We start from the raw sequence: 12,774 nt of genomic DNA on the forward strand, positions 1-12,774 counted from the left end.
ACAGATTCGGATCTTGCCCTCATGGAGCTTTATTTAAATGAAGTCGGAAAAAAAAACCCACAAAAAGCAAACAAATACAAGTTGAGATAAGTCCTCTGAAGTATAGGAACAGGATAGGATATGGACCTCTCACAGGGAGATCTAGGCTGGCAGGTAAGAAATTCTGAGGAAGTAACTTTGAAGGGGGGGCCTAAAAGACAAGAACGTGCGTGGATGTGAAAACTGGGATAGGGAAGATCAAGAAGTAGTATGAGATAGTCCCAGAACTGAACAAGACCAGTGTAGACGGGGTGCAGACGTGGGAGCGGAAGGAGATGGGGCTGGAGAAGCAGACAGGGGACAGACCTTCCAGAGCTTCGAAGGCAGTGTTGAGGATTTCGGTCTTCGTCCTAAGAAATATCGGAAGAGGGCACCTGGGTGGCTCAGTTGGTTAAGCGTCTGACTTCATCTCAGGTCATGATCTTGCAGTTCCTGGGTTCGGGCCCCGCGTCGGGCTCTGTGCTGACAGCTCTGAGCTTGGAGCCTGCTTGGGATTCTGTGTCTCCCCTCCTCTCTCTGCACCTCTCCTGCTCATACTGTCTCTCTCGAGGCGGAATTATTTGATGTTAACATCAAAGACCACCGCAATCAAGTGTGGGGTTTGCCTATTAATATGCCATGTAGCTAATAAAATGGTCATTCCCCTTTTATTTACCAGAAGCCTATGTGACAGCCTAAAAGTGAATCCCTCTTTCCTCTTCTGTAACATATAGTACTGACTTGTTTGGGGATATTTGACAGACTAAAATTTAAGCCCTCTTTCCTTTTCCATAATATGTAGTACCAATTCGTTTGCGATTGCAGTGAAAATTCAAAGAGACAATACATAACTCAACCATTTAGCACAATGACTGCTCTACCATAATTATTGTTAGCTGCTCTTGCTTACTACTGTTAGCCGTACATATGTTAGAGGTTTACGGTAAGAATCACATCCTTTTCCCTCTAAACTGAGAACCAAAATTCGAGAAAATAGATACAGGAATTAAACCAAGAGAGATGAAAGGATTAGTTTTATAACTGATATTGCTAATTGGAAGAACATGGACTGGATTTTCTGTCCACCTCTACCAAATCTAGCAATTGGTATAGCTAAGCCCAAGAAACATTGAAATTGCTTTTTTGCCTCCATCAAAGATGGAGCGGCCCGGACACTGTCCCATCCCAGGTTGGCTGACATCATGGCAGAACAGAGCCGACCCCTCAGGTGAGTCACAGAGCAGAGAAGTTGAGAGCTCTGATCGTGGCGTTGGACACGTGAGCGAACCTGGCCGTGCCATTCATTAGCCAAGAAATACCCAGCTCTCAACGTTTCTGTGACAGTCTTGTCATCTCTAAGAAGCGGGTGGTAATGGTACCACCTCACAGGACTGTCATGGGGGTTGAATAGATGAAAATGTTGCTCTCTGGCACATAGAAACTCCAGTAATATATGTTTGTCGCTATCAGTATCGACAAAAAGAATACAGAATACAGAAAGCATGGCACCCCCATGTTCTCCAGTCCCTCCTATCAAAGAGGTTACTCTTCTTCCCAAGGAGAAGAGCACGTTAGGAGCAAATACTTCTGAAAGAGAGGTCATGGTCCCATGCATTTTCTTTCTCTACTCTGGATACTAAGCAGAAGGGAATAGGGTTTACCTTCCATATATTTTATCACTTGATATGGGTTTGAAGCTATCCTATCCCTGCAGGTCCCTATGTCCACCTGGAGAGAAGGGGCTTTGTCACATTCATTAAATATTCCCATAAAAAGGGCCATGTGCTGTGCTTTGCATCCAGTCAGCACTCAATCAATGCATGATGCATTTGAACGTGAGCATCTTTCTCTGAGAGATTTTGTTTCCAATATACTACTTGTGAGGAGCTAACGTGTGGGGGCAAAATACAGGCTCTGAACAGAAGTGTGAGGTTCCCACTTGTTTGCTCCCTTTCTTCAAAACAATCGAGCCTTCTGGATCCTGATTTGCAGGACCATCCTGAAACTGCAGGATATCTGACACTGACAAATTTTTTAGCACAGGGCAAACACTTTTTACATTCAACTTCCTCGTGTCCGCTTTTTTCCTGATCTAGAGTTATTGGACTTATATGTCCAAAGCAGAAACAGAGAATTAGAAAAAGTTTACTGTAAGATGAACACCTTGATTTATTTGCTCCCTCCATTTGTATGCTCATAAATTAGGTTTAGCTAAATATACACATAGAGGAAGGATTCAGTGAAATATGGAATGGCAACTGGGGTGCCTGGGTGGCTCAGTTGGTAAGCATTTGACTCTGGATTTCAGCTCAGGTCATGATGTCATGGTTTGTGGGATTGAGCCCTGCATCAGGCATAGTGTGGAGCCTGCTTGGGATTCTCTGTCTCCCTCTCTGTGCACACCACCCCCCACCCCTGCTGCCCGTTCTCTCTGTCTCTCAAAAATAAATAAATAAAACATTAAAAAATATGGTATAGCAACTAGGCAATATATTGTGAGGCTAGTAAATATGAAGATTGTGTGGCTATGTAGAAAACATTCACAAAATAATATTCAATTCAGTAAAGGAGGGCACCAGACTGGAGGTATACTATCATTCTAATATAAGAAATACATTTCCTTTGTTGTAGTAGTTACTCTCTGAAATTATTTGCTTGGTATTTATTACCTGCCTCCCCCAATTGCAATGTATGTTCAATGGGATTTTGTCTATTTTGTTTGTCTCGATAATTCCATGGCCTTGTGGCAGGGTTTGGCACACCACGGCCAGCTGGCCAAATCTGACACGCTGCCTGTTTTGTAAATAAAGCTTTATTGAAACACCACCAACCATCTTTGTTTACATATTGTCTATGACTGTCTTTGCCCTACAATGGCTGACCTGGGCAGTTGTAACAGAGCCTGGGTGGCCCTGGAAATCTCAGTCTTTTACTACGTGGCCCATCATGGAAGATGTTTGCTGATCTCTGGCCTAAACCACTGGCTGACACATGTTAGTGCTTAAGAAGACTTAGAGAATGAATGAGTGAGTCAATGGATAAATGAATACGTGTAAATAAAGAGCGACAGAAAATGCTGATAAAGAAAAACGTGTGTGAAAGGGATAGAACTATGGTTGACATTCTTGCCTTTTGAAATCCTGAACTGTTTGTTTAGCAACGTTATTCCTTAAACAGAAGTAGAAGAAAAATTTTAAAAGTCATCCTACTATCTTTGTAGATCTCAGAGAATATAGTTTTGAGGTCTGCGGTTCAAGAATTGCTGAAATTCTAGATTACTGAGCTATTCACTCATGTTTTCATTTTTAGTTCAAAAGCAAAACGCCCTCATTACTAATTATCCTTCTAATTGTGAGTTAACAGTGGGGAAAGCCAGTCCGTGGGGATTACTGGAGAGGCTATGCCACAGCAGACCGTGTGGGTTGTTCAAACATGAATGGAACAGACCCGACTTGTGTAGTAATGTAAATAATATTTACCAACTGGTCATTCATCAGAATTAAATTGATCCAAGGCCCCATGAGGCTTGGTTATCTCAGTCTGTGCTCCAGACATAACATTTACCTGATAACTCACAGGGTCCCCAGGCCAGCTCTGCCCTCCTTAGTGGAGTTCTCCTTCTATCGGCGTTCAAAAAGAGTCTTCTTTGTTTAAAAGTCAATCTGTTGGCCGAGAAAAGAGAAATCAGCATATACCTTTTTAAAAGATCAAGAAACAAAAATAGGACGAGAGAGACATTTTGTTTGCTTCACATGATGATGAAAATTGGTCTCACACACTGCCTCCATCCATTCCCATGCTCCTGTGAATCTGGTTAGCGCTTTTATAACTATTTGCTCATTTGCTTAACACTCCTTTAGGGTCCTATCCAACTACTAGCGGAAGCCAAAAGAGGAAAAGCAATCTATTCACCAAAAGGCTGCATTTTTAAAAGACATTCTGCATACTCCATTTCACAAAGAAACAACGGGACTATGAGCTCTGGGACATTAATTTTTCATAGGCAAGATATTCATCTTTAATGCACATGGCCATAGGTTCAAAAAGTAATGTTAAGCTTGTGTATGTTGGCTGGAGTAATGCTGTTCAAGACTTCCTCCCAGCTCCCTGTTGTACAGGAGTTTTACCCCACTGTGTTCAGTGTTTTCCTTTGCATTTCAGAGCCCTGGAATCAAGTGTAGTTGAGGTTGCATGCTGGATTTTGGTAGAGGCATGTGTTTGCGTGAATTTACCTGTATTTACATCCTTCATTAACAGTGGTGGCAATTATTCTAAAGTAACCCAACAGTAAGGTGCAAATTATTTGACCCCTTTGAGCAAAAAGTCAGGAAAAGATCACAATGCCTCAGAAAGAGGCTCGGATACCTGAGTGACCTCATTAAATATGGCTGTCCCATCCCTCCTAGAACTCCTATTTATAATTAATCATTAAAATGGCTAGATTAAGCAGAATCTAATTATGATGAAGGCACAGCTTGCCTCTTTGGAAGAGAAAACGGAAATGCTTCTCTAGCTTGGGGTGATACAGCTCTTTGTACAGGTTCACTTCGGAATTGACCTCGCTTGAGCGGAGACGGGAAAGGTCTTCCAATGAACAGAAGAGGCGGCAGCCCCAATAAAACAGCACTGACATACATAGACACACAAAGAATGAAGACACCGAGTGGGACAGAATGCCAAAGGCATGCAAAAAGTCACGCCGACAGAAATGGAGCAGGGATGCTATTTGTGACTCTGCTTCATAAAACACATATTCACTGAGGCCACTAACATATCTTTCTCCACAATTTCAAATGTAGGATATCACATAAGCCTCTTTTTGCTCTAGACCCAAAGCTGCAGGAAGTCCACCAGCCGTGTACTCTGCTTTTATTAGGTTGAGTATATCCAGATGATTTTTAATAAAGTTTTAAAAGGGCATTAGTTTCCCGCTATTTCAATGAAAACCACTTGCAAGACGAATTTAAAGCAATAGATCTATTTCTTGTCAACACGTGCCCCTTTTATGCAAATAGGCTACTCTTCTGTAATAGCCAACAAAACAACACACACACATAATCATCAACTGCATGTGACATGGAAGAAAAATGTCAGTGTTGTAAATGTTTAAAGATGAAGAAAATGGAATGTATGCTGGGTGCCATGGTATGCTGTCCAGATTCCCCATTCAGGACCGAGGTTCTTGTTACCTCAATTGCCGTAAGCTCAGAGTCTGGACACTGGAGGCTCTCTCTGGGAAGTGTCAGCCAAATAGTGTCTTTAAAAAAAAAAAGTGTTTATTTATTTTTGAGAGACAGAGACAGAGCGTGAGCAGGGGACGGGCAGAGAGAGAGGGAGACACAGAAACTGACGCAGGCTCCAGGATCCGAGCTGTCAGCACAGAGCCCGATGCGGGGCTTGAACTCACAAACCGCGAGATTGTGACCTGAGCCAAAGTCAGATGCTTAACAGAGACTGAGCCACCTGGGTGTCCTGATAGTGTCTTGTCTTAAGTCATGCCTGTTCCCTAGAGGCAGCTCACAATCCAGTGACTGGTCAATATGTGTGTTGGATGGGAGGGCAGAGAGAGGTGCATAAAGGCCTGACCCCCTGACGTCACGTGACCGCGAGGCCGTTCTAGCAGGAAGCTACTGAGGTCTTGCTGTGACCACATCATGGTTCAATATCTCCTTGGGCCCAGTTCTACCTCTTGCTTCCTCCTACAGGGTTTAAACTTAAGAGAATTACATGCAGATCTGTAGGTCGGAGCTAATTTCCTAGGGAACCCAACCTAAAATAGTGAAGAATATTCCTTCCCAATCTCTCTTTGATTTTCTTTTCAGCTTTTTATTATGGAAATATGCAAACATACACAAAAGTCAAGAATATAACTCATCAGCCTTATCAACATCTTGCCATTTTTGTTCCATCTAAGCCTTTTTTAAAGCTGTCTTCTTTTCAAGTCAATCATTTTAGCCGTAAATATTTCAGTATGTATCTAACGTATGAAGATGTTCTAAAAGCAATAACCACAATGCTATTAGAACATGTAAAATTAACATATAAAAATAATTCCTTAAAACCATCTAAAACCCAACCTGTGTCCAAAATTCCTCAGTTGCTTCCAATTTTTTTCTTTTTCTTTTTTCTTTTCTTTTCTTTCTTTCTTTCTTTCTCTTTCTTTCTTTTCCTACAGGGCACAATGATTTGTGAATTGTTATTCCCACTTGAGGACTCATCTTAAGGTAATCATGACTCCTCACCAGCATGCCTACCCTGGCCTTCTATCTGGTCTCCTCGTCTGTACCTCACCTCCCTCTTTGGAAGCCTTTCCCACTGTTGTCAGGTCGGTTTTCCTAAGATTCAGCTCTATTAATGTTTCCTGCCACAAACAGCACTATTTCTCTAAGTATGGCATATGGAACATTAGTCTGTCAACTGCGTTTTAAGAAAGGAAAAAACATAAATGGATATTCTGTGATCAAATAAATCTCAGAAACGCTATGAATTTTGTTCCCTATTCAAGGCTCTGAGCAGTCCTGCAGTAAAAGACCTGTCAAACCTTTTAATCCAGTGCTTTTCAAACCTGTTTGGCGACAGAACACTGTTTAGACCCTGTTGACATCCAACAGAGACCGTGCTCTGTGGAACACCCCTTGGGAATTGCTGGCTTCCTGGAATGGCATTCAAGGTCCTTTGTAGCCTGACTGCAGCCACATCTTCCAAGTAGTAGGTCTAGAATTTTCTTTCCATTTTCCTTCTTTGATCCTTTGGTACCTGCCACCGTAGACAGTTCTTTTGTTGAAATCCATCACATGCTGTATTATTTTTTTTTAGTTTTTTGATGTTTGTTTATTTTTGAAAGAGAGAGAGAGAGGCAGAGAGAGGAGGAGACACAGAATCAGAAGCAGGCTCCAGGCTCTGAGCTGTCAGCACAGAGCTCCATGTGGGGCTTGAACTCACTAATAGTGAGATCATGACCTGAGCCAAAGTCGGATGCTTAATTGACTGAGCCACCCAGGTGCCTCTCCATCACATGCTTTAAGTCCCAGATTCTGTAAGAAGCCTTACACATATTTCCCAACCAGAGTCAATCGTTCCTTTCTCTGAATTCTCAAAGTATCTGTGCAATATATGGCAGCCATGGAGGCCTCGGGCTCTGAATGATGTTTTGCAGGTTGCCAGAAAAAGGACTTTCTCATTTCAAAATGGGAAAATGTAGCACTTGCTCCATTAGAATTATGTTGTGGGTTAAACAAGAAGATGAATGTGGGTACAATTAAATCTAAAGTATTAAAACCAAGGACTGCATAGAATTCATCATTGTACTTTCTGATAAATCTTGCATAGCTTTGAGTACAAGCGATCTTTACTTATGTTTGTAGAATTGTTATACTCAACTGTTGACTCAGTTTTTCTACTCAACTGAGATTCTGGGTCATCTGTCACCTTCATAACATTGATGAGACAAATTCTTTGTGCTTTTGGAGGAGAATTCTGTGTTTTAGGCTGTGATCATTCATCCCAGTTGCACTTATAAACGAGATGGGCTTTAGAAGGCCACTTATCCTCTCTGGAGCTCAGTCTCCAGATTTGTAACGTTTAAGAGATCAAGCTAAGTCAATAAGACTCTCAAAATTTTTTTAAATGTTTATCTATTTTGAGAGAGAGAGAGAAGAAGTGCGCATGTAGGAGGGGGAGGGGCAGAGAGAGAGGAAGAGAGAGAATCGCAAGCAGGCTTCATGCCATCAGCACAGAGCCAGACGTGGATCTCAATCCTGTGAACCACAAGATCATGACCTGAGCCGAAATCAAGAGTCAGATGCTTAACCAAGTAAGCCACGTAGGCACTCCTCAAAAAAATTTTTAAACCAAGACCTTTAAAAATTAATATTCCCATGATTTGAAAGACATTTAAAAAAAAAGCAAACAGGACTCATTGAAGTAATAATCAATGATGTTCCTATTTTTTTCGAATCAAAGTGATATTAAAAAAAAACCTGATGATTTTGCTTCCTTGTTCAGTCTTATCACAAATAAGTGGACAGTTTTTCCCTGGGCTTTCTATAGTGTTGAACCATGGCACTTAGACATAGATTGTGGCCTTCACGGATAGAGAAGGAACATAGGTGATGGATAGACCTCATCCAGACAGACAAGGCAGTGAGAAAGTCGGTAGGAACAGTGATCTGGGCAGAAGGAACTGGTATAAAGGCCCAAACACAAGAAAGATCGGAGAAAATTCCGTACTTGAAGGAACTCTGTGTGTGTGTGCATGTGTGAATGCAGCACCTATTTATACGGGGTCACGGTATAAAATTTATTGCTAACTATGTGTTGGGGTCAAAAAGGTTTGCTCAACATGACTCCAGACTTCAGGAAGCTTTCTTACAAATGCTTACTGAGTCACCATGGGAACCAGGTGGTAGACATTAAACAAAGGAGCACAAATCCATCTCTTCCACTAAAACGTGGGGTTCAAGAGAGCATGACCTGTTGCTGTTGTGTAAGAATCTACTGACAAGTTCAAGTTGAAAGAAAAACTTCCCCCAGAAGACCAGAGATGGACTGCTTCACAAGATGCACACGTTTGGGACACCTGAGTGGCTTGGTTCGTTCAGCTCAGGTCATGATCTTGCAGTTCTTGAGTTGGAGTCCCACATTGGGCTCTGTGCTGACAGCTCAGAGCCTGGAGCCTGCTTCGGATTCTGTGTCTCCCTCTCTCTGCCCCTTGCCCGCTCATGTGCACTCTCTCGCTCCCTAAATAAATAAATAACATTTAAAAAACTTAAAAAAAAAGGAAATGAATAGGTTTAATGCATCTCACGTTGGACAGGGGCAGTGCTCGGCCATTTCTGTAGTGTTGGATATTTGTGGTCTCAACTTCCTGTGGGAGAGGACTCCCTTTTGTGCTTAGCATCTACCATGGGAGGGCTGGGACCTGCCATCTGTGCACGAACTTGAAAGATGTGTTTTGGTTTACATTCTGTTACAATGAACTCAATGCAAATTGTTTTTATGTTGTTTTTAAAATGTGTTATTTTACTTGTTTTTGGAAGGGGGACATTAAGGGCAGTGAACTGGTATTGGCCATGGTTTAATATGGTGTTGGCCTGACTGGAAAAAAAAAAAAAAAAAAAGAAGAAGAAGAAGAAAAGAAGATCAACAGTTATTAGTTTTGATTCATTGTTTTCTGTGGGAATCTAGTTTTTACTAGTTTTTTTTTTACTAGTTTTCGAATTCTATTTGGATCCACATTTTTCTTGGTAGGGGAAAATGCTAAATTTCCATTTAGATAGATGCACTTTAACAGTGGCAACTTGCCATATGCTCCTCCTTTCTTCCCTTATTTTTTTTCAAAATAGCACAAACCCTTCCTCGAGCTTCAGGCTGAGCTGAACTTTACTGAATGGTCCTTCAAAGGTCAACTGGAAGGCACTATTTCTCACGGACGAGAAGGCTCTCAATCAGAGCTTGGAGTGAACCGGAAGAGACATGACAGTGAATTGAATTCCATTTCTACTGATTTTGCTTAAGAGAAGTCAAGCTTAAGAGAGGTGTTGTCAACTGCCCGTGCTCCCTGGTTCCCAGGCTAGACCTCAGCCCGAGCTCAGGAAAACCAGACGAGGCTCTTACATTTGACTTCATTGCCTCTTCAGATGCTTGGCAATAGCTTCTCCAAGATGCAAGTTGGCATGGCAAACACTAGCCATGCTGATCAGATAAAATGTACCGTACATTGTGTTACTGGCAAGGGAATTTCAAAAGTAATTGATGTTGGAGAATTGGAGATTTTATTTAGTGGTTAATTAAGTTTATTTTTATAGCAGGAGTCTCCAGAGAAAATTGCTAGTTTGTTAAGGGTATTTACTGTGATAAATAAGAAGATAGAATGAAAGTCCGTAAGAATTGTCAAGGTTTCTGATACTTAGAATTTTTTTCCGTTAGAATTATAATTATTAGAAGGGTGTACATTATAATCAGAGGAATTATACAAATCACCTTCTGGCAGTTGGAATTGAGGAAGGAAAATCTCTAATAATTTAGACCAGAGTTTATTAACCTCGGCACTATTAACAGGTTGGAGCAGACAATTCCTTGTTATGGGGGGGCTCACCTATGATTGCAAGGTATTTAGCAGCATTCCTGGCCCCTGCCTCATAGATGCAAGTAACACCCCCCCCCCCAGTGGTAATAACCAAAATTGTCTCCAGACCTTGCCAAATGCCCCTTGGGGGTGGGTGAGACTACCCCCACTTGAGAATCACTAATTTTGGCAAGGATGGATGTTTAAAATGTAAGGGTCTAGTTCATTTCCTAAAAGAAAGAGAAAGAGAATAACAGAGGGAGACAGGTAGCATTCTTTTGACTATAGATGCAACACCTTATAAAACATCGAAGCATATTATTTAAATGATACCAGGTTACCTCAAGGTCCATCTCTGCATGTTGTCGCCGTCAAGAACGTCACAAGCCTGACCTCCCAAAATCATTTAAAAAAAGGTGGCTTGTCACCGAAGTCCCCCTAAGAGATGGAGGGACAGCAGATGCAGGTCATGGCTGAGACTTTGTTAAAGCTCTCTTCAACCATGTATCAGTTCCTCTTATCGGAGCAGGTGCTCTCTCACAATTTCTCTTCTCTCTCAAACTCAACCCCAAACTCCAGCTCTTGCGGGCTTTCCCATCTCTTTTTTGCTGCCCCCGCTGTAGTAGCCACCGACCCAGTCCTTCCCCATGGGGTTCTCTACCTCTCTGGTCTAGATCCGCACGACCTCTTACCACGCGGCTGCCTTACCTCTTGCCTAGATCCGCACTACAAAAGGCCTGGAGCCCAAGCAAATACTTAATCTTCCGTGGAATGTTCTGAGGCCAGGGAAAGTTTTAAAGTTTTATACAAGACTGTTTTTGTCCCAGTCATACTAGGAAGAAGAAAATAAGCAGCCATTCCAGTACTCACAAACAAATCTGGCGGATGTCTAGGTAGGTGATTTTGACAGCTGGAGCTATAAGAAGGAGAGAATCAAGGGGGAAAATATATAGTTTGCGTTCCCCAGTCATGGAGGGAAACTAAGATGACTTGACCTTTTCTTCCACATCCTTTATTGAATTACGAGGCTGACTTCAGGATGTTTCAGGTTTTTTTTAACTTTAATTTATTTGAGAGAGAGAGAGAGAGAGAGAGAGAGCGCGCACGAACAAACAGGGGAGGGTCAGAGAGAGAGGGAGAGAAAGAATCCAAACAGGCAGACCTGGAACCCATGAACTGTGAGATCATGACCTGAGGCGAAATCAAGAGTCGGACACAACCGACCGAGCCACCCAGGCGCCCCAGGATGCGTCAGTCTTATATGGGACCGTCATCATCATGGTGGTCATCATCCTCCTCATTTATTAAGTACTTACTATGTGCCACAGAGCAAGCATTTGGAAGAATGTAATACTTAACTTTCATTACAATTATTAACATGGTACCATTAGTATGTCCAACTGACCGGAGAGGAAATGAGTCTCATAGTGGTTATGCAAGCTACCCAGGACCACAGAGCTATAAAGTTTTGACTTGTAAGTGCAAGAAAAATTCCTGAGCTCAAGAATCTCTAGCTCCACTTCTTCCTTTGCCATGTGTCTGTCTTTGAACCCAGGCTGGGGTAGGTGGCCAGGTGCCTTTGCCACCTGACTTCCAACAAAGGTCTGTGGACGGCTGGAGGAGGGCTGATCAGGTGGGCAGTGGGCGGCACTTTGCCCATGGTTTCAATCGTAAGAACACAGCCAAATATTCTTCCCTCTGCATACTAGCCATGTCTGTTCTAGTTTCGTTGGAAGCGTCTTGTGATCCTGTTACTCAAAATTGACTCCACACGCCTACAGCATCAATGTAGCACCTGGAAGCTTGTGAGAAATGCAGCATCTTGGACCACACTCCGGACCTACCGAATAGTATCCCAGGTGATTTGAACACAGTGTCCTCGGGATGTTGGCATGTGGTCCCAGTACAAAATTTCCAGGGTCCCGTGGTTCCTCAGACTTGTGCCAACATCAAATTCACTTGGAGGGCTTGAGAAAATACACATTGCTGAGCCTCTCCTTGCCCTAGGGTTTTGGGTTTGGTAGATGTGGGGTGGGGCCCAAGAATCTGCATTTCTGATAAGTTCCCGGGGGGCGGGGAGCACAGTTTGTGAACCACTGTTACAGTCAAATAAATACACTGAGAAGCTGCTAAAAGTTAAACCAAATGAAACCACTGGTTTTCTAACAGGTCTCAGAGCTGTTACTGGGCTAAGACTTGGGTTCCCAAACCCCTGGCTCATTAAAACCACTTGGGGGCGGGGAGGCACAGGGAAGATAGTGTTCCACAAAATGCACTTTGGGAACCACCACTGCTCTGCACACAATAAAGTCTACCAATTATGACAAAAAACCCCACAAAAGCTGAACGGAGTAAAATGACCACGACCGCTTTGGATGAGCAAAGGGTAGCCTTGACTTTGGTAGTGTCAGCACAGCTGTTGTGTCTTGTAGCAAATGAGAAGCACATTTCTCTAAGGGATTTCTACAGACTGAAAATAAATTATAAATTATTGAGATTCACATAACATAGACCGGGAATTAAAAAGAGACTAAAAAAAAAAAAATCCTCAACGACATTTGAATTGCTGCTTCATTCCCCCTCCCCCCTCCCCCCCCCCCCATTGAAATACAAGCCAAGAATAAAACATTGATTAAATAGAGAGCATTGACATTTTACTCCTGTGGTGCTGGATACCAGCCTAGACAAAG

At 42.5% G+C, this 12,774-nt stretch overlaps 1 protein-coding gene across 5 annotated transcripts in view; it reads left to right on the forward strand.

Moving 5' to 3' along the window:
* The window catches only part of LOC125930695 (uncharacterized), a 220,685-nt gene that overhangs the window by 164,113 nt on the left and 43,798 nt on the right, over positions 1 to 12,774 (forward strand). The window contains exon 5 of one of the 5 annotated variants that reach the window (XM_049642674.1): positions 469 to 6,533. The exons of the other annotated variants lie outside the window; for them this stretch is intronic. Within the exon in view, the coding sequence (XP_049498631.1) occupies positions 469 to 505 (37 nt within the window). The 3' untranslated portion in view covers positions 506 to 6,533. Of the gene's footprint in view, positions 1 to 468; positions 6,534 to 12,774 lie in introns of those variants that run through there. 5 annotated transcript variants of the gene reach the window in all.

Source organism: Panthera uncia, chromosome A2 (genome assembly GCF_023721935.1).
Source record: "Panthera uncia isolate 11264 chromosome A2, Puncia_PCG_1.0, whole genome shotgun sequence".
NCBI lineage: Eukaryota > Metazoa > Chordata > Mammalia > Carnivora > Felidae > Panthera > Panthera uncia.